The 27,311-nt window shown below is 36.5% G+C and overlaps 4 protein-coding genes across 8 annotated transcripts; 2 read left to right on the top strand and 2 right to left on the bottom strand.

The window, feature by feature from the left end:
- Window positions 1–1,260: 1,260 nt before the first annotated feature.
- LOC132162127 (cytochrome P450 81Q32-like) lies at window positions 1,261–11,589 on the top strand. The gene is made up of 5 exons (XM_059572386.1): window positions 1,261–1,875; window positions 3,823–4,164; window positions 4,951–5,526; window positions 9,168–10,134; window positions 11,167–11,589. Exons 1-4 carry the CDS (start codon window positions 1,309–1,311, stop codon window positions 9,288–9,290), a joined length of 1,608 nt encoding a protein of 535 aa, XP_059428369.1. The 5' UTR covers window positions 1,261–1,308; the 3' UTR covers window positions 9,291–10,134; window positions 11,167–11,589.
- On the bottom strand, window positions 7,949–26,760 carry LOC132162126 (receptor-like protein 13). 5 transcript variants are annotated; one of them, XM_059572384.1, is made up of 11 exons: window positions 26,669–26,760; window positions 26,140–26,488; window positions 19,461–19,616; window positions 19,284–19,358; window positions 18,395–18,550; window positions 17,926–18,081; window positions 17,763–17,837; window positions 16,770–16,925; window positions 16,616–16,690; window positions 14,987–15,088; window positions 12,401–14,713 (listed from the first exon to the last, which is right to left on the bottom strand). In XM_059572384.1, the coding sequence occupies exons 1-9, from the start codon at window positions 26,672–26,674 to the stop codon at window positions 16,617–16,619; spliced, it is 1,203 nt and encodes a 400-aa protein (XP_059428367.1). In that variant the 5' UTR covers window positions 26,675–26,760; the 3' UTR covers window positions 12,401–14,713; window positions 14,987–15,088; window position 16,616. The 5 variants fall into 5 exon arrangements, with proteins under 5 accessions (XP_059428366.1, XP_059428367.1, XP_059428364.1 ...); XM_059572381.1 differs by lacking the exon at window positions 26,669–26,760 and having other exon boundaries at window positions 26,140–26,578; XM_059572382.1 differs by lacking the exon at window positions 26,669–26,760 and having other exon boundaries at window positions 14,987–15,085; window positions 26,140–26,578.
- LOC132162300 (glycerol kinase-like) lies at window positions 9,589–11,412 on the top strand. Its single transcript, XM_059572551.1, has 2 exons — window positions 9,589–10,134; window positions 11,167–11,412. The coding sequence occupies exons 1-2, from the start codon at window positions 9,589–9,591 to the stop codon at window positions 11,410–11,412; spliced, it is 792 nt and encodes a 263-aa protein (XP_059428534.1).
- Window positions 12,385–15,666, bottom strand: LOC132162299 (receptor like protein 21-like). The gene is made up of 6 exons (XM_059572550.1): window positions 15,660–15,666; window positions 14,987–15,085; window positions 14,195–14,713; window positions 13,707–14,047; window positions 12,752–13,446; window positions 12,385–12,388 (listed from the first exon to the last, which is right to left on the bottom strand). The coding sequence occupies exons 1-6, from the start codon at window positions 15,664–15,666 to the stop codon at window positions 12,385–12,387; spliced, it is 1,665 nt and encodes a 554-aa protein (XP_059428533.1).
- Window positions 26,761–27,311: the final 551 nt, after the last annotated feature.

Here is a 27,311-nt window from a genome sequence, read left to right as displayed (position 1 = left end):
AAAGGCAGTTCAAGTGACTCTTTCGCCCTCCATCTTAAAGGCAGTTAGTTCACTCAATGGATGAAAAAAAGGAAGTGGAAGGTTTACTCAACGGTTCCACCAAGCACTAGTATGTCTTTAGACAATTCAACTAAATCGCTCAACAGGTAAATAATCCCATTTTACTAGTATTTTTTGTTTCAATTATATGCTCAAATTGTAGGAATTTGAGCAGCTAATGTGACAAACTTCATATGACACCCATCTACTCCGATAGGTGGCCGAGCAACCCAATATTTAATTTGGCAGATAAAGTCTACATATAATCGTTAACCATTCATGCAAATAATTATTATTTTGATTCCTTGAAGTACTACTATTCACGATGGACTCTCTCTATTTAGTTTTTTCTTAAAAATTTAACAAAACGCATGAAAACACTCATTTAATAAGCTTCATTTTTTATTATAAATTTAACTATTGTCATACATGCTTGCTACATTTCAAGAGCCAAAAAATTAGAGTTAAATAAATTTTTAAAATTGTTTTTTACTCTTCTCTCTCCTAATGGTTTAAAACTAATAAAAAATAATATTTAATTAACGTACAGAAAGGTATAAAGAATTTGGGTAGTGTTTGCCAAGAGGCCAGACCGAGGGCCAGTACTGTAACACTTTTTTAGGAATATGTGTATGATTGGTTTTAGTGAAAATGTTTTGTGGGGAAAAATGTAAAAATTTTATTTTGTTGTGATTTTTTTATTTGAATAATAATAAAAAAAATGATTGATGTGGTATAAAAAGTAAGAATGTTGGGATTAATTTTAAGGTGAAGATATTTTTTTTGGGGGGGGATTAAGGAAGAGGCCATGTACAGTACCGGTCTGGGCCATTAGCAAACACCGCCGTGATGTTTGTTTCTTTTTAAAAGTAACTCTCTAAATTTAATAAAGTAATTTTTTCTCCTTAAATTTAATTTTTTTTTTTTTTAAATAACCTTAAATTTAACTTTTATTTAAAGAACCCATTTGTAAATCACTAAATCCTCTTATGTACTACGTTTGTTTTACAAGTCTCCTTAACTTAGCATAGACACGTGATATCACCGTACGTTTGTCTCGTACGTGCAAAGCCTAATGCAAAGCATAATTGAAAGCGTATATACGCACGCACTGACATTAGGCGTTAATTGTTTCACGTGTGGATTACAAAGGCTAATCAATAATTACTAGCAACAAAACTTGTCTACCAGAAATTATTAATTACGAAGGCTTATCCCACATATAAACCATATACACCATATCTTCTTCACAGACATTTTCACAGAAACATGGAAGATATGTTGTTGATATACTCATCCCTCTCTCTTCTCGTCGTTGCTGTTGCTTTCAAGCTCATCATCCACCTTCAAACAACAACACCCAAACACCTCCCTCCCAGCCCGCCTTCTCTGCCAATTCTGGGTCATCTTCATCTCGCCAAAAAGCCCATCCACCGGACTTTCCACAGCCTCTCGCAAAAATACGGCCAGATTTTCTCTCTCCGATTCGGCTCTCGCCTGGTGGTTATCGTATCTTCCCCATCCGCAGTCGAGGATTGCTTCACCAAGAACGACATCGTCTTAGCCAATCGTCCTCCCTCCCTCATGGCCAAGATTGTCGGCTACAACCAGACCACTGTGGTAGCATCCCCCTACGGCGACCACTGGCGCAACCTCCGCCGCATCAGCGCACTCGAGATCTTCTCAACCACCCGCCTCAACATGTCCTTGGGCATCCGAAGGGACGAGATCAAGCACTTGCTGCGCAAGCTGGGGCGCAACTCTTGCCAAGATTTCGCCAAGGTGGAGCTGAAATCAATGTTCTCGGAGCTCACCTTTAACATCATAATGAGAATGGTGGCTGATGTAGGACGATATTTATCTTTATTTTCAGTAAAAACAAAAATAAAGAAAATATTAAAAATAATATTGGAGCAGCGCCGCTTGATCAGAATTTTAGCTATTCTCAAACAATGGAAGTACAAAAGGAAAGATTGCCACGATTCCCGCTGATTGTCAATTTTATATTAGAATTTTATTTTATTTTATTAGGACTTTATTTCCTTTCCTTATTAGGATTAGGTTTACTACTACTATAGGATTATGTTTACTTTCCTACTAGGATTACGTTTACTTTTCTACTAGGATTAGATTTACTTTCTCTACTAGGATTAGATTTACTTTCTCTACTAGAAGTAAGTTTACTTTCTCTACAAGTATTTCTCTTTTATAAATAGGCTTGCCTATTATGTAAAACTCAATCAATTGAATTATAATCAAATCAGAGAATTCTCTCTCAAATACTCTGCGGAGTTTTATTTTTTCTTAGCCTGCGGGCTTGTTTTATCTTTTGGGTAGAAGACGAAGACGCTTCTCCTTACAGAATCAAAGACGCTGCTCTTTGATTAGTTACCTTAGTCTTCCGCTACGTCAGTTGGTATCAAAGCAGGCTTTATCCTGATCATGACCAATCAGCGCAACGGTGACGATTTCCTTAACGACGCTGCTCGTGACAGGGAGGCTCCTTGGAGAGCCGAATTCCAAGAGTTCCAGCAGATCCAGCAAACGATGCAACAGGAGATACGACAGGAGATGCGCCAGATGCGAGAGATGATAGAGCGCATGCACATAGGTCCTAATCGTAATCACAGGGACAATGATGCCCATGATGACGATGGGATCCGAGTGAGGCCTATTCCTCACCAACGACCTGCACCCATAAACCGACCACCGGCTTATGACAATCTTAATTATGATGAAGAAGTTGTGGAAGATGTTAAGTTGGTTGAAGAAGTGGAGTTGCCATCAGAGAAAACATATGTGCAGCCACCATCATTGATTCCAACGACTACATCAATGGAGGAACAGCTACCGCCTCCTCCACCACAAGTGCAACTTCCTCTACCACAGTTACAACCTCCTCCACCACCAGTGCAACCTTCTCCACCACAGATGCAACCTTCTCCACCACAAGTGCACCTTCCTCTACCACAGATGCAACCTACACCACAGGTGCAACTCATCACGATCATCACAAAAATTGACGATTCTTTTGAAGAAAACAATAAAGTTGAAGATGATACCCAAGAAGAAATCGTTGGAGGAATTTTGGTGGAAGTAGACGAAAAGGAAAAATCATGTCTTGATTCTATCTATATAGATTGCTCCAAGTACTTTTCTTCAGAGGAGCCACATGTGCCATGTCCCAAAGAAAACTCGAGGACGAGTTTTTTTCAAGTGGGGGTGTCTGATGTAGGACGATATTTATCTTTATTTTCAGTAAAAACAAAAATAAAGAAAATATTAAAAATAATATTGGAGCAGCGCCGCTTGATCAGAATTTTAGCTATTCTCAAACAATGGAAGTACAAAAGGAAAGATTGCCACGATTCCCGCTGATTGTCAATTTTATATTAGGATTTTATTTTATTTTATTAGGACTTTATTTCCTTTCCTTATTAGGATTAGGTTTACTACTACTATAGGATTATGTTTACTTTCCTACTAGGATTATGTTTACTTTCCTACTAGGATTAGATTTACTTTCTCTACTAGGATTAGATTTACTTTCTCTACTAGAAGTAAGTTTACTTTCTCTACAAGTATTTCTCTTTTATAAATAGGCTTGCCTATTATGTAAAACTCAATCAATTGAATTATAATCAAATCAGAGAATTCTCTCTCAAATACTCTGCGGAGTTTTATTTTTTCTTAGCCTGCAGGCTTGTTTTATCTTTTGGGTAGAAGACGAAGACGCTTCTCCTTGCAGAATCAAAGACGCTGCTCTTTGATTAGTTACCTTAGTCTTCCGCTACGTCAGTGGCGGGGAAGCGGTACTACGGGTATGGGGAGGACGTCAAGGACGAGGAAGAGGCGAGGCAGTTTAGGGAAATAATGAGAGAGACTTTCGCAAATGCAGGAGCGTCGAATCCTCAAGAATTCGTGCCCATGCTGCGGTGGTTTGATCACGGGGGTTTGGAGAAGAGGCTGATGGGGCTTGCCATGAGGACGGATGCCTTCTTGCAAGGCCTTATTGACGAGAAGAAGGGTAAGGAGGAGGGAAACACTATGATTCACCATCTGCTTTCTTTGCAGAAATCCCAGCCCGATTACTACACCGACCAGATTATCAAAGGCCTTATTTTGGTAAGTTTTCCAAGATAAGTTGTGTCAAGGTTATTACCATTTTTTTATATATATTGATGTGACAGACTATTATTAATAGTTTTGTTTAATTTGTTAATTCTTTTAATTCTTTTATTACATTCAAAAAAAAAAAATTCTTTTATTAATTATAAATGACTTTCTACTAAAAGTTGTAATATATCTAAATATTTTCCCTTTTAAGATTTCTTTTCTATTATTATTAGGACATAAATTTCCTTTAAACCAGACTAGAGGAAATATTATTCAACTCATTAAAAATAGTGTCGAGTGTTTATAAACATTTAAAACACATATTAAATTCTTAAGGTCATTAATAGTAGTTTACTAACTTAGACTAACATTTTAAATGTTTATAGACACTTTTTTTTTTTTTTTTTTTTGAGCAAAGTTGTTATTGCATTGACAATTTTAAATGTTTATAAACATTTTAAATGTTTATAGACACTTGACACTATTTTAAATGGATTGAAGGATATTTCATTTCTGTCCTTATTATTATTATTGAATAAGTTCAACATCTTATGAAGTCTTTTCATTTGTTTTTTTTTTTTTTTTGACATGTCCGTACAAGGGGGGAGGAGAATTTGAATTAGTGACCTCCGTTTTATTAGGTGTGGTCTCAGCCGATTGAGTTATCTCTTGGGGACATTATGAATTCTTTTACAACTTGTCATAAAATCTTGCTTGATTAATTCTACGTACTCCCAATAATCAATGCATTTTTTTCCTTTCAAATTCTTGTACTAATTAATTGATATTGAGCAGGTTTTGCTACTTGCCGGGACTGACACATCCGCAGTGACATTAGAGTGGGCTATGTCCAATCTGCTTAACCATCCTGATGTGTTGAAGAAGGCTAGAGCTGAGTTGGACAGTCAAATTGGGGAAGAGAATTTGATGGACGAACCAGATGTGCCTAAACTGCGGTACCTTCAAAGCATAATCTCAGAGACCCTTCGATTGTATCCGGCAGCCCCACTGTTAGTACCCCACATGTCCTCCGATGATTGCACCATTCGAGGATACGATGTTCCGCGTAACACAATATTATTGGTGAATGCATGGGCCATGCACAGAGACCCCAAGGTGTGGGATAACGCAACCAATTTTAAGCCCGAGAGATTCAAGTGCGATGAGGCTGATCCGCACAAGTTGATGCCATTTGGGTTGGGAAGGAGGGTGTGTCCAGGGGCAGGACTAGCCCAACGGACGGTGGGGTTGGCTTTGGGGTCATTGATTCAGTGTTTTGAGTGGGAGAGGGTTGGCGAGGAAGAAATAGACATGGCTGAAGGTACTGGAATCACCATGCCAAAAGCTGTTGCACTGGAGGCCTTGTGTAAGGTGCGTCCCATTATGAATAACCTCCTTTCTGAGTGTGCAGATTATGTTTGAATTAACATTAACATTGTCTTAGAGATTTTTATTTTTTTTTTAATAGAAAAAAAAAAAAAAAAAAAGTCCTAGGTTTTTTTTTTTTAATAGAATAAAGAAAGAAAAAAAAAAAAAATGTCCTAGAGTTTTGAGTGGATATAGTACTGAAATATATTTTAGGTATATGTTCATTACTTAGTAAGCTTCGTATTAATTAATAAAGACACTGCCATATGTACATTGAATTGCTGTATTCATTTGCATTCGGATCTCTTTGCTTGTACTGGTTAATAAGTTGTACTGGATTCAATTGGAAGCATAATTTGTTTAAGAATTTATAAGAGAGTATTTGGGTAAAAATATATTTCCTTTCCTACCGTTTTAAATAAATATCTGGTAAATAAATGGGTGTAAATTCAAGTTAAGAAATTCGAGAAATGATATATATGCATGTAGAATGAGTCAATTTATTACATATTTTTTAAACAAGAAATATTATTCCTCGCTCTTTCTACAAATGCATTTCGAATTTACTTGTAAAGTGTATTAGATTCAATTAAAAAATAATTTCAATCATTTTCAGCAAACTAAAATGCATTTCGAATAAGACAATAATTACTATCTTATTGAACCTGTTTGAGTCCACTTCAATTCCTGCTCAAGAAGGGAAGGTTTGAAACTGTTAGAAGATAAAATTTGATCAAGTCAAGCATATTCAAGGAAGACAACAAACATAAATTCAGAGATTTTAACATGGTATCAAAGTCAAAGATCCTAAGATTGAACCTTGACTCCGTCAATTCACCCCCTATTTAAATTAAATATTTCACGTATTGGGCCTCACATATTAAAAAGGAAGTTTGAGCCCACACGTGAGGGGGAGTGTTAAAGTAATGATTAAGTGATTAAATTTACTTCTTCCTATCAGCTTAAGCTTTTGGTATTTGTGGCGAGATTCGACCGTCCCTTGGAAATTTGCAGCGAGATTCGACTGCTCCTTGGTATTTTACGGCGAGATCTGACTGCCCCTTGGTGTTTTTGTGGCGAGATCCGACCGCCCCTAGTGGTTTATGGCAAGATTCAACTGACAAACGGCCAATTATTTGTTTTTGTTTATCAAACTAAAGGAACACTACAAAAAAAAAAAAACAGGTTCTCCCGGGGCCCAAAAAACGCTGTGGAAGAGAAAAAAAAAAAAAAAAAAGCCGGGAATTGTATTCCCGGCGCTTGGTGTTAACGTTGGCTTAAACAACGTCGGCAAAGCTGTTTTTCGGCGTTTTGGGCGACTGTCGGTGAAGATAATATAAAGGCCGGCGTGATCTGTCGACGCCTGCAGAGGAGGATGCTGGCGTCTTTTGTAAACGCTGGAGAAGGAAGTTGTGCCGGCGTCCACTGTTGATGCCTGCACAACTCCTCCGGCATTCTTTGTCGACGCCGGCAGAGAAGGATGCGACGGCGTCCATTGTCCACGCCGGCACAACTCCTTCTCCAGCGTTTGCAAAAGACGCTGGCACATCCTCATCTGCTGGTGTCGACAGAGAACGCCGGAGAAGGAGTTGTGCCGGAGTCAACAGTGGACGCCATCACAACTTCATTCTCCGGCATTCTCTGTCGAAGCCCGTGCATCCTCATCCTCCTCTGAACTTTTGTTTTCAACATGATTTTTCAGTTTAAGACAATTATTTTCAGCAAAACTGACTCTTTTCTTTTTTGATCGTTCTAGATTCCCAATGGTTTGGGAACTTTTTTTGGTTTGGTGCAGCTCATACTTTATGCCAGCTACAACAGGACGACCCAATGGGACAAAAGAGCTCGGGAGGCAGAACTCTTTTATGCATAAGCATCTCACACTGCTATTTCTTGTTCAATCAGAGAAAAGTCCCACATACAAATATAGGAGAGATCAAGCAATTGTATCAGAAATGAAAACTAATGCAGCAATCAATTTTCTAATATGGGTCAGCAACATATTCCAACCGTTAGATATGTGAAATCCAATTTGATCCATATTCATTTCATATATGCACCATTAAATATGTAAAATTTAATATGAACAATTAAAACAGAGAATATCTAGACTGGTCATAGCGAACGAGTCTTTTTAAAAAGAAACTAAAATCATTATTGCATTACATCAACCAAATGCTTTGGCTGAGAGCACATACCAGATTGAGATGGCAATGAAGTTCAAGTTGATCATAACAATAACAATTATGACTACTATATCAATGGGAGATCTTACAGAGAGGCTGCAGGGCCAGTCCAACAACCAGAATAAATACACATATTTTGTAAATTGGACAGGTATTTAAGAAAAAATATGTTTAAAAAAGGAAAAAAAAAAATAACAAAAGCTATACATCATCAAACAAAGTGAGATGTGTAGCACAGCTCCTCCGCCTATACCCACCACCATCTTTTTATCTCATCAAGCTATCCCAAATTCTATCTTCTTCACTAGAACTTTGACTAGATCTCTCTGGTCTTCAAAATAATTACCCCAAGTTGTTTATGGGACCAAACAATTTACGGACCCCAATAGTTGCGGAAGCAGAGACAACCCTGAGGCTGATTGCCGGGGATCATACCTCCACCTTTTGATGTGTCAATTGCCTCTAGCATGGAAACTACCTCTTCCATCTCTGGTCGCTTGTCAGGGTTGGCGTCCCAACATCGCTTCATTACATTTTCTTGGGAGCTTGGGCAACATCTTGGTAACTCTGGTCTCAGATTTTGGGATTTCAACATGAAGAATTCAACTTTATTACACAAAATCTTGAGCAAAAAGACTCGATACTCAAAGGGTGCAATGATTGGGGTATGAGTAGATGATTTACTTGACAAACCACAGCTGAAGTCACTTCTGAGAAGCTAAGGTCAGGATATGGCATGTCACAGTAATATATCTCCCACAAACAGATTCCAAAACTGTACACATCACATTTCCTGTTATATGGATTGCCATTGAGAACCTGTAAACAAGCCAGTTGACAAGTCACTGAAAAATCATTCATTAAATGATTGTTTCTGTTGTTTTCCTTACTAGTTAACTTTAAGTTGCATAGAAGATGGATTGTTGTGGTAAATGGAACGAATATGGGAACGTGGTACGACACTTATCCCAGAATGTGGAATGATAGGGGTAACTCATATGGATAGTATCATTACGAGTTAAAAGGTGACAGGTAATCTTGAGACATAAATCTTAAAATTGTTCTTAGCTTTTGCCAGAATAAAATATATTTTATTCACTATGTAAGATTGCGGTATTATATCTTAAGTTGTTCTCTCAAAATTGGAAAATAGAGAAACAGAAGAACAAATTTTGGATCTCCGAAATTAGTGTACTGGAATGACAATGTTCCATGTTTTGGATCAAGCAATCACAAATCCCAGTTCAGAATTCGGTTTCAGCTATAATTATTTTATTTTATATATATAATTTCAGACTATGAGATTTGTTCCGATGTTTTCAGCTGTTGTTCTTTACATATGTTTCGTATTTCACATTCTGTTCATTTTGTAGTTCCCGTAATCTGGGAGTACCTGTTCGTCTTTTTCTGCATGAATTTGAATACTTTATTTGGGTTTTTCTGGTTTTAATTTTACAGAAAATTGGAGAAGGAATTGCCTGGGGGAAGGACTCATTTTGTGGACGTATGTGGTCTGCCCATAAGCACCTATTTCAGTGCACTGAAGCTGCTCTGGTTGATGGAAAATGTAGATGCTGTTAAGGAGGCTGTGAAAGCAGGGGATGCTCTTTTTGGCACGATAGACACTTGGTTAATCTGGAACTTAACAGGTGGGATAAATGGAGGAATTCATGCTACTGATGTTTCAAATGCATCAAGAACAATGCTCATGAATCTCAAAACACTTGATTGGGATAAACCCACTTTAAAAACCTTAGGGATTCCAGCTGAAATTCTGCCCAAAATTGTCAGTAATTCTGAGCTTATTGGAAAATTTTCCAAAGGTTGGGCAGTGTCTGGTGTCCCAATTTCAGGATGTTTAGGTGACTAACATGCAGCAATGTTGGGGCAATCTTGCCGGAAAGGTGAAGCTAAAAGCACTTATGGAACTGGTGCTTTCATACTTCTCAACACAGGTGAAGAGATAATCCAGTCAAAGCATGGGCTCCTATCCACTTTAGCATTCAAGCTTGGCCCCAAAGCACCAACAAATTATGCTCTGGAGGGATCAATTGCTATTGCTGGAGCTGCAGTTCAGTGGCTCAGAGACAGTCTTGGGATAATTAGTAGTGCGAGTGAGATTGAGGAATTGGCATTAAAGGTTGAATCCTGCGGTGGGGTTTACTTTGTGCCTGCTTTTAATGGATTGTTTGCTCCTTGGTGGCGTGATGATGCTCGTGGAGTTTGTATTGGGATCACAAGGTTTACAAGCAAGGCTCACATTGCTCGAGCTGTGCTTGAGAGCATGTGTTTCCAAGTCAAAGATTTGTTGGATTCCATGCACAAAGATGCAGGGGAGGGGAGTGAGGTTAAGAATGAGAAGGGGGAATTCTTGCTTAGGGTAGATGGTGGTGCTACTGTTAACAGTCTTTTGATGCAGATTCAGGTTTGGGCTTTCTGTGTTTCTTTTGTCATATTTTTTTCTTTTTAGTTTAGAGTTCAACATTACCAATAGATCATTTTTCCCTATTTTTCTATCAACACCCTTTTTATAAAGAAAAATGCTAGGTGTACCCAATTTTTTACCAAAATGTTGGTTACTAAATGATGTCTCACCATCACATTTGAATTTGGACCATTTATGCTGCATGCTTTTCTCAAATTGTGGAAATCATTTGCAACCTTTCTGCTTGCAACATGATGCTAGTTTGAGTTGTTTTGAGTCGTCGACTGAATCTAATTTTCCTGCTGCTTATGGATTCCATATGAATAAGCGAATGAAGCGACTTCAAAAGGCTTTGGTTTTTAGAGAGAAATTTTTTTTTTTCAATCTTTAGGTGTAAAAGGGTTTTGGTTTCTCAAAGTCTTGAACCTACACGGGTGGAATTAGAATTTTAGGTGGGAGAAGAAGAGAAAAGACATTTTAGTGGAATAAAAAATAATAATTTTGGAGGGCATCTAATAAAAATAGGTAAATTTTCTAAATTTTAAAATTTTGAGAGGGCAATAGTGCCTACCTAGTTCCACCTGTGAACCCACGGCCGCACTATTCATCCTATTTTTATATTGGAGAAGGATTACATTTTGAATTAGAGTTGATTGGCTTCTTTTTTTTTATAAATTTTGGTAAATAATCATGGGCAGCTATTCTATGTTATATATGTTTGCTTAATCATTTCCTTCAAGTTTTTAGCTACTTCTTTACGTTCACTTATTTGATAATATGTGAAAGGAGTGGTCTTTCGGGTTTTTTTTTCCTCAACCAATTTTTAAGAAATTATCATTTTCTTGTTAAAGTTTCACCAAGGCATTCAGTTTTGATATTTTCATATTGCAATGTTCATTTGAATAAATATTGATTTCTTAGATATGGTTAGTGATCTTATATTATTATCCCGTGTAATCTAAATTTTCTTCAAACTGAGAGCTCCTTTTTGTGGTCCAATAATTGTAAATTTTGTTTATTAATGTTTTGTAGGCAGACTTGTTGGGAAGCCCGGTCGTGAGACCAGCTGACATAGAAACAACCGCTCTTGGAGCAGCCTATGCTGCTAGATTAGCAGTTGGTTTTTGGACAGAAGATGAGATATTTGCTTCTGAAGAAAAGTTGAAAACTGCAACCATTTTCCGTTCAACATTAAATGAAGAGTTAAGGAAGAAGAAGGTGGAGTCTTGGTGCAAAGCTGTTTCCAGAACTTTTGACTTGGTTGATCTTTCTCTTTGATATACTCGTGTCAATCCTTTTCCATTATCCCCTGTTTTATTTTGCCATGTCCTTTTGTCTTGAGTTATGGAATGTTTAATGTTGGGTACATTGATGTGAATTATGGAGACCAGAATGTATTGAAGTGAATAAAATTATAATAATGCTGATTTATACTGTAAAACACCAAATTATCAATGCATCCATATTATAATTAATTTAATTAATGTCATCAAAGTGTGGTTTTATCTTTTTAATATAAAAATACTCAACCATTTTCTTTTAAAATCACTGGGAGTTTCCCATTCTTATCTTTCACGGTCTTGCTAGCTTTCGAATTCCCCATGAGTCCAAGACATCCTAGAGGAGGAACAAGTCATGAGCTAACTCTAATTTGATTGCCAGCACACACAACTCATTGCCAGCGCCCCACTCCTCATTCTTCCTCTTTCAGACAAAAAAATGTCTGCCTTCCTCCTGTTCTCTAAGAATCGGAGATGATTTTCCTATCTCCTCTTCACTCTGAAAATAAATTGCTATTTTAAGCATTGGAGAGTATTTGGCTCCAGCTGAGGGGCTTCTGACGCTTCCTTTGTTTTCCAGGCACACTATTCTCACACAGGAGACGTCTAAGAAGATGATTGTTGAGGTAGCTTGTTTTGATCCCAAAAATACTCCAACAAAACATCAATTTTCAGAATGAAAAGACTAGGCAGAAATTATTAATGCATCTAAAACACCAAATTATCAATGCATCCATTTATCTGTACCGAAGTCAATCACTGTCTTGAAAGTTAAGTCACAAGTTGGAGTATCAAATTTGGGTTCGAGTACCAATTTTGTTTCTTCTAATGCAAAGGATTAGACAAATCGATGCTTTTTGCACAGCTACAAGTTATAATTCCAAATATAATAAATGGTTTTCCGATTAAAAATGTATCCACAAATCTCATGTGTTGAAAAACAAGTTCATTCATACTATTAATAGTATTTTTAGCTGTAAGAACAACATCCATCATCAAATGACAAGAATTACAATACAGAAGAAAGCAAGTGCAAGTGAACACCTTGTCTTATATTAGACCACAATAACCATTATTCATAATCAAATGTACGGCTATGATCACTACCACCAAAGATGTCCTTGGAATCTCAATATATTTAAGATTCTAAACAGTTTGACAATCTCTTTAAGGTATAAAAAACAGGATAATAACATCGGTACTTCAAATCTTCAATTAAATTAACGCACCGTTGTTGCGAATAAGGATGAATATAAAGAAGACAAGCTACACCCAAGAAGAAAATAATATAAGATCCAATAAAGCTTGCAAAGAAAACCAGAGGATCTACTTCATACCATTGCCCTTCACTAGCATTTGAAGATTTTGTTGGTGATGGATGTGACTCGTCCTCTCTAGTGCAGTTATTATCTAATGGTTCTCCGCAAAGAAATGGTTTTCCTTCATAACAACTCTTCTCAAATGTTCCAAACTGTGCTTTCATTTCTGGAAGTTTACCCGATAAGTTATTGTAAGCCACAGTAAACACTTCTAGAGAGTATAGATCAATCAATTCTGAAGGAATTTTTCCACTCAATTTGTTGTGAGAAAGGTCTAAACTCTCCAAGTTGGTCAAATTTGAGAATGTTTGTGGAATGGAACCTGTCAATTGATTGTAAGACAAGTTCAATGCAAGAATTGAAGATAGCTCTCCTAGTTCCTGTGGGATTCTACCTGTTAGCTTATTGCATGACAAATCCAATCCAGACATGTAATTAAGGATGTCACCATGGTAGGAGTTAGACCTGTATTTTGTTACAAATTCAACCGCAACTTGTTGACCATATTCTATGTCTATGTAATCTCTTACACTATTCCATTCGGAGAGCATTTGGAATGTGGAACCAACTTGCAGGAACCGATGAATTGTATAGTCGTTATATGATCCATGGAGAAAATCATAAACATGTAGTTTTCTAAAGGACATGTTGTGAAAGCAGTGCGGTATTGTTCCAGAAAGAGAGTTCTTGGAAAGATCCATTATGCCTATCTCCTTTAACCAACATAGTTGATTTGGAATTATACCACTGAAATTGTTTCCCCCCAACAAAAGTGTTCTTAACTTAGGAGGTGCACCGATTTGATATGGGATGTTGCCAAAAAAGTTGTTATCTCTAAGGTCCAATGTCAAAAGAGACGATGAATTGAAAATAGATTTTGGTATAGGTCATGTAAGTTTGTTTCCTTGCAAATACAAGTGCTCAATATTCTGTAGATTGATCCCGAAAGTGAGTTATGAGAAAGGTCTACTACTTCCAGGAAATTCAGTAGTCCACAAGGAATCTGACCTTCAAAAGAATTGTTACTCACTACAAGACTTTGCAAACTTGTCATGTTTCCTATCCATCTAGGAATCATTCCTGACAATTTATTGTTGCTAATATCCAAAAACCTCATTTTAGACCATCCAAACTCTTTAGAAGGTGCAGCCTGTAGTTCAAATCCTGTGAACTGATTATTGCATAACTTCAAACTCAACAAGTTGGTGCGACTAGCAATCAATTTTGTTGGTACCTTTCCCGAAAAATCATTAAAGGACAAGTCCAAATCTTGCAGCAAATGACTCTCGTTAGCAATTAAGGATGGAGGATAACCTTCAAAATGATTTCAAGATAGATTTAGATGTTTTAAGTACGGAGTTATCTTTCCAATATTCTCTTGAAGTTGCCCACCTAAGTGATTGTCAGAGACATCCATATACAGAATACTCTTGCATCGATTTGGTGGCAAATGAAATTTACCCATGAAAGAATTATTCTGAAGATTTAGCTTTCGTAGTCTTGTGTTGTTTTCAATCAACCAAATAGGGAAGCTTCCATTCAAGTTATTGTGAGACAAATCAATTATTTCCAATTCGCGCTGGTCAAGGAGAAGCTTGGGAATGTTTCCTACGAGCTTGTTCAAATTACAGTTAGATAGCACAAGTATCATTAACTGAAATGAGAAGTCCCAACCCGCAGATATTTCAGTTTCTATCTCAAGCTTGTTGTTTTCACTCGCTAATAGAATCGCCTTAAGCTTAGAGTGATTAGCAAATATGTTGAATTGGAATAGACCCTCAAATTGGTTATAACTGAGATCAATGTACTCAAGTGATGTGAGGCTGGCTATTAGATATGAAGAGATGTTTCCAACGAATCGATTCCTAGATATATCGAACAATCTAAGAGATGTCAAATTGTTTAGGCATGTTGGAAGGATCCCTTCAAAGAGATTATCAGAAAGATCTAACTCTTGAAGCTTCTTGAGTGAGCACAAATCTGTCAAAAGGAATAAGATTAGAAATGTCTATCTTAACTATGTTCCACTCTAAGAATCAACAAGAAAAATCAGGTTTTAAATATGGGTTTTTCAAAATGAAAAAAAAAAAAGAAAAAGAAAAAGAAAAAAGAAAGTGAATGGTCAATTGCTAAGTTAAATCAACCATGGTCCTTCAATTCACCTTATCTCACATTTTTAATCAATTGTAGATAATTTATTAGATTCGTAAGACTAACAATTTGCAAACACTTGATTTTCTAGTCGATTCTTACCTTTTGGAAAAGTGCCATTGAGAGAACCGTGAGCTAATGATATAGCCTTTAAAGAAGATAGTGCCCCGATATATGGAGAAATACTGGAATTAGACAAACCTACTACAAGTGAAGAGAGATAATGTCAATAAAATATTTAAAATGGCATACCGACTAATAATAAATAGAAATTCAATTTCGATTGCAACTTATTTTAGCCTTGAAATTAGATTACCAAATTGTTTTAGGGCATGTTTAGGATTATGTTTGATGGGCCTAAAAGTGCTTTTAACATTTAAAAAGTCTGTTTGAAGAAAACAATACTCGTTTGGTAAAAAAATTAAAAGCTCTTTTAAAGGTTCAAAAAGCCTAGAAATGACTAAAAAATACCTTCGGCAAAAGCTTAAAATGAAGCTTTTGCCCAAAAACTCTTTTTGAGTTAAAAACTCTATTTATCAAACACAATTCAAAACAAGCTCTTAATTGATGATTACAATGAATCAAGAGTCCTAGTCCTAGTCGGTCGGTCAGGTATGTAGATGATTTAAGAGTCCTATTTGCATTAGTAATTCTCTTTATTACCCTTCTATTAAAAGGGAGACCGTTAATGAAGTACTATGCTTGAGAAAATTATGTCCTCGTGTTTGTCCAACCAGCAACCGCTGCCATTTAAAAACCAAAAGAAACCACGAACCATTCATTTGCGGAAGAGACCAAAGCTCCAGGAGCGAGTGCGGCAGAAGCAAGGTATGGCTTGAGGAAAGAACATCAGGAAACCAACAAAGATTCACTCTCGTTCCCGAAAATGCAGAATAAAGAATCAAACCCAACTGTTATGCACATTTACCATGACATTGGGAAAGGAGCTGATGATGTTGGGAGAGCATAGACAAATAGAAAAGAAAAAAATTAGAGAAGGACAAAGGAGTTTTGTTAAAGAAGAAAACAGGCCACTTGAGTCTTCAAATGGCATCTGACACAGCAAAAAAGCTGAAATGAGAGTTATAATGGTACAATGGTTTATCCTGAGAGTGAAGTAGTTGAATTTTATAGAAAATGGAACAATTCAATATGTACGACTTCAGATGATGAATTGGGCCATTTGATAAAATCCCAATAGACATGGAAGATCCGACGCTTCGATTTTTATTTTCAGATTTCACGATGATATATATTGAATCAACAAATTAAGCTTGACGCAGTCAATGGGAATGGTGAGATTAAGCATAAGGAGCTTCTTAAGAAGACTGGAAAATTCTAGAAAGCTTTTGAGTACTATCCAGACAGTTTTTTGGGCACTATGAGAAAGAGGGGAAAAAAATAATAGGTTCTAGCTAGATGGCATATGATTCGCCGATGGAACAAGATATTCTTAGTGGCTTGCTTAGTTTCATTGTTTTTAATACGTTTTAGTACTTTCTTTTTTAATTGAAAAAAGTGGCATATGTTACAGTGTGAATGGCAGTGATGTAGCACATTAATGGATTCAGCCAATTTTTTTAAATGCAGATACTAATTTGTCTTTTGTGCTTATGTCAAGGAGTGTCTAATCATTTTTTTAAAAAAAAACTAAGGTAGCTATTTGTCAAAATTTCAAACCACAAGGACAAAGATTACATTTATCTCTCAAACTTTAGTTTGGCTAATTACCTTAGATTGTTAGGGGGCCATCGAAATTATTCCAAGTCAAATCCAAGTTCTCCAAGTTTTCAAAAGCTGATAATTCTGCATTGTTAAACAGAACATAGAAAATTTCAAACATGAAAGGATCAATATCTATAAGTAATACGGAAGATCAATATACCTTTGGCAGGAAAGGATCCTCCTATATCATTCCAAGCAAGATTGAGATTCTTAAGGGATTTGACTGCACTCAATGATTCAATGATGCTTTTGTCGAAATGGTTGCCACTAAGATCTAAGGTTTCTAAATTCTCCAATCTTGACAAGCTTTTCGAACCTGTAATAAATCTATTAAAAACAAAACTATGCAATTTGCAGTGTTTAGAAGAAAAATAGCGTTTTATAGCTTAAACATATTTGGCTACTCTAGTGTTAAAGTCAACAAGAAACCGTAACTGATATGTAATGTCGATTACAATGCACGTAGGGAAACACACTAATGCATTTCATGTTTCACACAACTTTCTTTGCATATTTCCGACATGATGGACATCCAAGAACAATTGTTGTGATTCAAGTCAACATCAACAAAATGGGATCGATGTAGCAATACAATCTCATAATGTTTTACACTGCTTTTGTAATTATCTTCTATGAGCTACTTGGGTGGCTTCTATTTTGCATTTGTTATCGTGTAGGGTAGACTAACTGGAATACTGATGACAACATATGGAACCTTAACAATTTAGGATTTTTGTATTGAATATTAGTGATTGATTGAGATACAATAAACATCATCCCAACCCTACACTTGCAGTTGTAATTGAAATTATATTCTGTTGATCGCAAACTTTATAGCCTATGTGGTGGTTTTCTATTTTTGGTAAAAAAAAATTAAGATAGATTTATGTATAAATTGGAACAAAGAAGAATATGGTATAGTTTTCCATTATTTTGCGTGGGGAAGAAATCTATATAACGTTTCCTAAAATCTTTGAGCAGTAAAAATTTGAAAAAATCAAAAACAAAACAGAGGATTGAATGCAGGTGGAGAAAATTGTGACTTGTGTCATAAAATAAATAAGTAGTTTAATAGAAATATGAAAGATGTGTGTAAAATGGTTATGAAGTAATTGAAAATTTCAAACTTAAGTGTGTCTCTCCCTCTCATTACCTTGGATTGTCAGGGAGCCATTGAGCTCATTACCACTTAAATCCAACTTCTCCAAGTTCTCAAAAGCCGATATTCCTACATAAAGCAGAACAAAGAAAATTTCAAATATGATTGTAACTGCTTCCAGTTTCTATAAAATAATACTGAAGATCAACATATGTACCTTTGATTGGAAAAGATCCTCCTATGTCGTTCCCTTCAAGATTCAGATTCTTAAGGGATTTGATTGCAGGCAATGATTCTATGATGCTTCTGTTTAAATTGTTGTAACTAAGATCTAAGGTCTCTAGGTTCTCCAATCTTGACAAGCTTTCAAAACCTGTAGTAGATCTATTAAAAAAAAAAAGAAAGGAAAAAAAGCAAGTATGCAATTCGTAGTATTTAGACGAAAAATAGTATTTTACAGCTTACTAACTAGATATGCACAGTTCAAACTTCTGGACAACATCACATGACAATCACTAGTATTTCGTGATAATTATTTTAAATCAAGAATATATGTTCAGCTTTAGGGGATGTAAGTCCGCTTGTAAGAGATACTAAAGAAGTGACCATATAATTATGGAAAAAGTACAATTAAAGAAGCTTTGAAATGATGATCGTAAATATAAAGGGAAGCGATAGTAGACTACCTGTAGTTGTATTCAACCATACGAAAGAATTGTCTACAAGACTCAATGTCTTAAGGGACACAAGTCCACTTACAAATGGTATAATGCTCCAATCAAAGGAATTAGAACCAAGGTCCAATATCTCCAATTTTGGAAGTAGTGCTAGCCTTTCAAAACCTGGAAGAAAATGATTGGAAGACACAAAAAAGAACCCCATCTTATGCTTCAATACAAAAAATTCAAGATTAATTTGATAGAAATATTCAATTTCAAATTGATTTTCATACTCTAGTTTTAACCTTATGATTGATGCTTATAACCTATGGTTATAGAGCACTTGTCAAATTGTACATTCGAATGAAAATTAGTAAGAAGTAAGTACAATGGAAGGTATCAAATTGTGCCCTCAACAGAATTTGTTCTCTATATGTGACGAATAATTCTACAATACATGCATGCATGCCATCAATAGATAATAAATAAGTGAACATAATCACGGAATAAGTACTATTAAAGAGAGATTTGAAATGATAATAATAAATATAAAGGGAAAAAGGCCGGCTATAGTAGTAGAATAGCTTCCAATGTATTCCAAAGTTCAAAAGAATTCCTTGCAAGACTCAATGCGTTAGGGACGTAAGTCCACTTAAAGATGCTATAATGCTATAACCAAGGTTCAATATCTCCAATTTGCGAAGTAGTACTAGCCTTTCAAAACCTGGAAGAACATTATTGGAAGACCAAAAAAGAATTCCATCATATATATATATGCTTCAATACAAAAATTTCAAAAGCAACTCGATAAAAATTTTCGGAGTGATCCATTCAAATTGATATTCATGCTCTTGAACCTTATGATTGATGCATCTAACCCGCGGTTAAATTACTCTCTCCATGACAGAAAACTTGCCTTGCAGTGGTAGGAAACCATTATAGTAATTCCTGCTTATATCTAGCTTGTTCAAGTTTCTCAATGCAATTAACTCTGCATTTCAAATTAAAGATAAATGAAAATTAGTAAGAACCAAGTGAAATCAATGTATCAAACTATAAATCCTCTCATAAGATATAAGATAGAAGAAATCGCCTTGAGCAGGAAAGTATCCTTGCAACTTATTCTGAGTAAGAATCAAAGTTTCAAGCGATGTCACTGCACCCAAAGACTGTGGAATACTATTATTAAAGTAGTTATAACCAAGGTCTAAAATTCTCAGATTCCTTAAGCTTGACATCTTCTCAAATCCTACAAAAGAGAAAAAGAAAAAGTTACTGGTTGAATGAGGAAAATTAATTAAAAAAATGATGCTAATTGTCAACGGCGTTTGTTCACTACATAATTCTTGTACTATACTTCTAAAATATTCATACAATACATGCATGCCTTCAGACTTCAGTACGTATATGTGTAACAACCCATGACCATTCGTCTAATGGAATGCAATAGTAATCTAGTTTTACATTATATGGCTTTCATTTCGTTTTAAGTATTGTGGATTTACTTAACATGGAAATTATCCAATGGTTTACTTGGAAGTGTAGAGGGTGAAGGAAAATACAGAAAAAGGAGAGGAGAGGGAAGTAGGAAATTTTATTTTTATAATAACTTCAAGGTTATATGTTTTAATTTTAATTTTTTAATAACTTCAACGTTAAAAACCCTGTGGGGAGGAGGGAGCTCTTGCTTCCTCCTTTCCCCTCCCCCCTACTCCCCTCTTCTTTCCTCCCTCTCCCCTTAGCTTATGTTGCGCTGCCTCCATCCGTCCTCCACCATGCTGCACTGCTCTTCTCCTCCCCATAATTAATTGGGCTTTAGATCTAGTCTACTTAACTGGTTTCGCTCAACCACATGTCGGCCCACCGTGTTCCCTGGCTCCTCAGCTGCCCATTGGCGCAAAACAGCTCCATCTCGTCCATCACACGCCGGCCAGTGCGTTTCGCCTCCCTTGCCCCAGCTGTTGTAGCTGTTTGTTGGCTTTTTTATTTTTTTTGAATAAGGGTTTGACTTCTCCTTAAATATACTTTCATGAGCAATCTCTGGGGTGAAAGTTTTTATCCTGACCTTTAAGTCGAAGATGATTAGTTTCGGTGTGAGGGTTTTACTCCCATGACCGTGAAAATCAAATTTAGGAATATGAGCTACCTATGTATTAGATTGAGTTTGCTTGGAGCAAATCTATTCTATAACTGAAGTTTAGACATGAGTTAGTGAATATTGAAGTTATAAATATGACTTGCTTATAAGATTTTTATATTTGTCTTTATGACATTGTAACCACATATATAGGTTTATTGTAAAAAAGAGACCTCGTAGCTTGTCAAAAGGCCTCCTGATCTCATTTTATTTTTCTGGAGGTCTTTCACTTTTTTTCCATCAATATGGTCCCTCTTGGAGTGGAATTTATCCAAGCACTATCAAATTCACAGACAACAACATCAGTAAAATGTGATGCTTAATCATTCAGGCTGACAATATATATGTGTATACTCCAACTCCAAGGCTGAAGAAGGTCCGACCCCTGGCTGTAATTATTAATATAATTCAGAATCACGCGGGACACCCGTGATTCAACAGAAAATACCTGAAAAACGCTATGCCGACTCCAAAAACTTGTTTATCACAATTTATGCGGAATTAATATAATGAAGCAATAAACAATTCAATCACCCAAAATATATAAAGCAATAAAGAGGCAGACACAGATATTTTGGTGACGAAGAGGAAACCTTTTAGAAACCGATCTAAAAGTAAAACCTCTCCGGGGCAGCCAAACCCAGGAAATCACTATCAAAAGATTATCCAGAGATTACAGACACTAGGAACACTTACAACCCTTTGCAAGACCTTGGCTCTGTAAGATCGACAAGCCTACAACTCGTCTCCTTGCTCACAATCTTCTTCAACGTGATTCTCCTTTACCGGACCCTTCCGATAGACTTCTCAACCGTAGATTTATCAAAGGAATAACTAAAACTCTAAGAGATTCAATTTAACGCTCACCACATATGATCTCTCTTAGCACAGCCTCCGACGAACTCTCTGGGGGTGAAAATTCGTACTTCTATCTTCTATAATGATGTATATATACCCCCGACAAAACCCTAGACTTAAACCACTTAAAATCACGTTTTTGGGCCTCAAACTTACGGGGTGTCCGGACATGTTAATGGGCTGTCCGGACACGGCTTTGCGGAGCAAAATTTGAGTTTCTGGAAATGAGGTCCGGACCCGGGGAAGGCATGTCCGGACATGGGTGAAACAGCATTCTGGAAATGCTGTCCAGTCTTGATCAACAGCCCCGATCGATGGGCGTTTGTGGTCCGATTGAGCTGAAATTTTGCAGGGACGTTCATAACACATGAATCTACATTATGAACGGTGGAGATTGGATTCTGAGCATTCTATATCAGTGTTTGAGCTCGTGAACAGTAGCCTCTGCATTTTGGAACTGAATTAAGCCAACACAAGAACTAACAAACTCCCCCTTTGGCAATTCAGTGACAAAACCAAAATGTCGAGCCAATCCCATCATCTCCCCATATTTACTCCCCCTTTTTGTCACAGAATGACAAAAGGTCTTCATGTTTCCTGAAACACTTCACAAAATACATCAAGGCATATGTGGAACAAGAAGACATAAATAAAACTCATGATAAAAAAAATGACGTAGAATGCGTGATTATAAAGAAACATCAGCAAAACTCCCCCTCAATGTATGACTCAATTAACAACAGGAAACTGGAAATGCAAAGCATGTTTCTCCCCCTTAAAAGTTAAAAGAACACACATGATAACACATCAAAGACTCATGTATTGCACAATGAATATCCAAACATGCTCCAAATATGCAAAATATACATGAGACTAGAAATGGCTAGAAACTCATATTGCTTAACCCAAGCCAAGAAAATGTTCCATTCAACCTATGCTTGTGTGGTGTGTGGGTAAGCCATCCAAAGAGAAAAATTTTCAATTTATAAAATGAGGAGAAAGTTTCACAACCACGAGGTTTTGACAAGTATATCAAATCAAAAGTCAAACCTTATCATACTAGGGCCTAGCCACTCTCATCCTATACAATTCTCTTTGTAAAATATTTTGCACAAGTTTGACACAGTGAAATAAATTCCTTTTGGAATATGATCTTTTGATTTTATTTGTTTCACTATTTTGTTTATTTTTCTCTTTGAGAAAGTGTCATTAAACTTTTGGTGCTTATCACAACAGAGAAAGCAGGAATTTTTAAGCCCTAGGTTCAACTAGCATATGGTCAATTTGAAAAATATGACTAGTCAAAAACCTCATATGGTTACCTAACAGACCTCACAAATAAAGTGAAACAAAACCTCAATTTAAGCTTAAATGTGCACAAAAGATAAAGCATAGGCAAAATGTACCACATAAGCTCAGGCTTTAGGTAACCACAAAAACAAGTCATTGACACAAATTTTCATCTCATGCATATTAAGAACATTCCAAGACGTAAGGAATTAAATTCATAAAAAGCAACATGAGAAATTAATGAACTATCTAGGTGCATAAGACAAAATAAAGAAAAGAAAGAAAAAAAAACAACCAAAGTAAAATATTTTTGTCTTTTTGTTATTTTTCACAAAAGAAATGCACACAAACAAAATACAATTTCAAAACAAAATAAAACAAAAATGCAATGAAAAACGAAAAACAACATGCTCTAGGATATGCAAAGATATGCAAGAAAAACAATCCTAGACATGTGGGTGACTCAACCAACATAAGGTGAGATCATCACCACTCCCCCTCAAGGGGTGAATGGTATCATCCTTCCTAACCCAAACTTGAGAAATCTTAGGTCTAGACTTATGACTTTGCTTAAACTTATCTAGCCTAGATAGCACTTCTCTCATCATTATGACCAAACCCTCACTTTCTTTCCTAGAATAGGACTTTTTCTTTATATGCACATGAGGTTTCAAATTAAAACAGTGAGGTCGAATGTGACCCACTTTGCCACAGTGATGACATGTAGGAACAAACCTTTGTGAAGGTAATTTCCTAGGAGGATGCACGACTCTAGGTGTAGGGCAAGATGCTTGAGGCTCAATGTAGATTTTCTTACCTTTATTACCTTGAGGAGTCGGAGCAACTACTTGCTTTTCTTCACTTGAAGATTCTTCTACTTTCACTGGTTTAACAAAAACAGTCTTTGAAGTAGAAGCACGGTTAGAAGACAAAGAAGCAGTTTTATCAAATCCTAAGCCAGATCTGTCGCTAGATTGCTTTTGAATATGCAACATTTTATCAAGCTTTTCACTAGAGAATTTACTCAAGTGATTTCTAGATGCAATCAGATCATTTTGAAGGGATTTATTTTTAGCAATTAACACATAATTTTCAGATTTGAGAGTATTGCAAACAACATGTGAATCACTCAAAGATTTCAACAAATTATCCCTTTCAAGCTCAAGATTCTTAAAATCCTTAACAATTTTCAAGTTAGTATTTCTAAGCATAGAAAACTTTTCCATTAAATTGTTAAAGGAGTTTTGAAGATCCTTAACCCTATTTGATTCATTATCAGGGGCAGACTGAACATCTGATTGATTAGAATCATCAGAATCATAAGATGCACCAAAAGCCATATAATTAGGAGTTTCTTCCTCATCAGTGTCACTCAATGTAATATTGAAAGCTTTTTGACCTTTTGGCTTATTACTCTTGAGGTTAGCACAATCCTTTTGCACATGACCATAGCCAGAACACTCATAACATTTTGGACCACGTGGGTCTCTTTCATTTCTACCTGAGTACTCTCTTTTTGTTTTCCAAATTTCTTGGAAATTCTATGTTCATTCCTAAAATACCTTCTAGCTATCAATGCAAGTTCCTCATCATCTGGTGAATCCTCATCAGATAACTCATCAGAGTTCTTCCTAAGAGTTCTAAGGGCAATATCCTTATTTTTCCTAGGTTGAGGCAAGGAAAACTCATAAGTTTGAAGAGCACCAACTAACTCTTCTATCCTCATGGTATTAAGATCAGTGCATGACTCAATAGCAGTTACCTTCATTCTGAATCTTTCAGGGAGGGATCTCATAACTTTTCTAATAAGCTTAGTGTCAGAAACTTTCTTTCCTAAATTTATCATGGAATTTCTAATTTCACTAAGTTTACCAAAAAATTCATTGAATGTCTCATCCTCTAACATTTTAATATCCTCAAACTGAGAAACTAACATTTGAAGTTTTGAAGCTTTAACAAGATTAGTTCCTTCATACGTATTTTCTAGGATCTCCCATGCATCCTTGGCACTATCACAATTTGAAATTCTGGAAAACTCAGTTTGTGAAATTGCCAAGCATAGAGCATTCATAGCTTTGTCATTCGCCATACGAGTTTGTTTTTCAACATTAGACCACTCAGCTGTCGGCTTATCTGGAGCTTTAAATCCAGATTCAATGACATGCCAAACATCTATAGATTTTAAGAAAAATCTCATACGGGATTTCCAATAGCCATAATTTGATCCATCAAAATTAGGCACAGTGTTAAGGGTTTGAGACATCTTAAACAAGAAACAAAAATCACACTCAGGAATTTAATCCTTCACAGAGTGAACCCGCTCTGATACCAATTGAAAAACGCTATGCCGACTCCAAAAACTTGTTTATCACAATTTATGCGGAATTAATATAATGAAGCAATAAACAATTCAATCACCCAAAATATATAAAGCAATAAAGAGGCAGACACAGATATTTTGGTGACGAAGAGGAAACCTTTTAGAAACCGATCTAAAAGTAAAACCTCTCCGGGGCAGCCAAACCCAGGAAATCACTATCAAAAGATTATCCAGAGATTACAGACACTAGGAACACTTACAACCCTTTGCAAGACCTTGGCTCTGTAAGATCGACAAGCCTACAACTCGTCTCCTTGCTCACAATCTTCTTCAACGTGATTCTCCTTTACCGGACCCTTCCGATAGACTTCTCAACCGTAGATTTATCAAAGGAATAACTAAAACTCTAAGAGATTCAATTTAACGCTCACCACATATGATCTCTCTTAGCACAGCCTCCGACGAACTCTCTGGGGTGAAAATTTGTACTTCTATCTTCTATAATGATGTATATATACCCCCGACAAAACCCTAGACTTAAACCACTTAAAATCACGTTTTTGGGCCTCAAACTTACGGGGTGTCCGGACATGTTAATGGGCTGTCCGGACACAGCTTTACGGAGCAAAATTTGAGTTTCTGGAAATGAGGTCCGGACCCAGGGAAGGCATGTCCGGACATGGGTGAAACAGCATTCTGGAAATGCTGTCCAGTCTTGATCAACAGCCCCGATCGATGGGCGTTTGTGGTCCGATTGAGCTGAAATTTTGCAGGGACGTTCATAACACATGAATCTACATTATGAACGGTAGAGATTGGATTCTGAGCATTCTATATCAGTGTTTGAGCTCGTGAACAGTAGCCTCTGCATTTTGGAACTGAATTAAGCCAACACAAGAACTAACAATACCAATTATAAAACTTTATAAATTAATATTTGTAATTAAAGAGGTAAATCCGACCCCTGAAATTCTTAATTTTATGACCCAAGAGAACAAAAGGGCACAAGGAAATCTTTTCTTTTTTTATTTCTTTTTGGGTGGGGGGAATTAGCTAGAATAAAGACGCTCATAATATAATTCTTCGATCTGCCCCCGTTTTTTATGGAGGGGGTCGGCGGTATGTATGCATAAGAAAGGAAAAGCAGAGGGGTGGGAGAGAACATACCTTCATTTGGTAGGCAACCACCAATTGAATTGGCGGATAGATTAAGACTTTTTAGCTCCTTCAATGGCACCAACATTGACACGTTTAGCAAACAACGGTTCTCATCATCTTGACCGTTATAATTGTAATCATAATATTCATAGTAATAAGGTTCATTGTTTAAGTTGTAGAGGGAAAGGTTGATGACGTGAGAGTTGGTGGAGTTGCACGTGACCCTTTCCCAACGACAACAATCACTCTTTGCGTCATCCATCCATGAGGGAAGAACATCTGCATGAATAATATTGGATTTCAGAAACGCCTTCAGCTCAAGCAGAGCAATCCTCTCTTCATGGAAGCAGCCTCTGTGCTGATGAAATTGAAGAAACACAAGTAAACCCCACAGCAAAGCTTTCACAAAACTAGGCCACTCCATTCTTGACAAAAATTGTTTCATTATTTTGTAACTTCTCTTTTTGCGTTTTTTGTGTGTGTTTTCTAAGAGGGATTTGATATGAGAAAGGAAAAGCAAGGGAGGCTGAGAACATACCTTCATTTGGTAGGCAACCACCAATTACATTGCCGGACAGATTAAGACTTCTCAGCTCCTTGACAGGCACCAACAATGACACATTTAGCAACCAATGCTTCTTATCCAAATTTTCATATGCATAAAAAAAAGGAGCTTCATAGTAATCAGGATCTTGGTTTAAGTTGTAGAGGGAAAGTTTGATGATGTGAGCGGTGGTGGAGTTGCACGTGACCCTCTCCCAACCACAACAATCACTATTTGCATTGTCGATCCATGAGGGAAGAAGGGGGTGACCTGCATAAATAATATTGGATTTCAGAAACACCTTCAACTCAAGTAGAGCAATCCTCTCTTCGTGGAAGCAGGCTGCGTCCTCATGAAATTGAAGAAACACAAGTAAACCCCACAGCAAGGCTTTCAGTAAAGGCGGGTCTGTCATTGAGAAAAATTGCTTTATTAATTTGTAAGTAAACCAGCTTCGTCCTTTGCACACTAAAGGGAAAGCTCAATGTAAAATTCAAAGAAATATGGTCATTATATATAGAAGTTTGAGTGCTAGAAGGTGGGTGGTGGGCATATGAAGGGATTGAATGCCGTGTTTGAAGGTTGGAGTCACTGGCTAGGGTCAATCTTCTAAACTAGGGACCCAGACTTAGTTTCT

This window comes from Corylus avellana, chromosome ca9, assembly GCF_901000735.1.
Source record: "Corylus avellana chromosome ca9, CavTom2PMs-1.0".
Classification (NCBI taxonomy): domain Eukaryota; kingdom Viridiplantae; phylum Streptophyta; class Magnoliopsida; order Fagales; family Betulaceae; genus Corylus; species Corylus avellana.
This window is presented reverse-complemented; position numbering and strand designations above follow the sequence as displayed.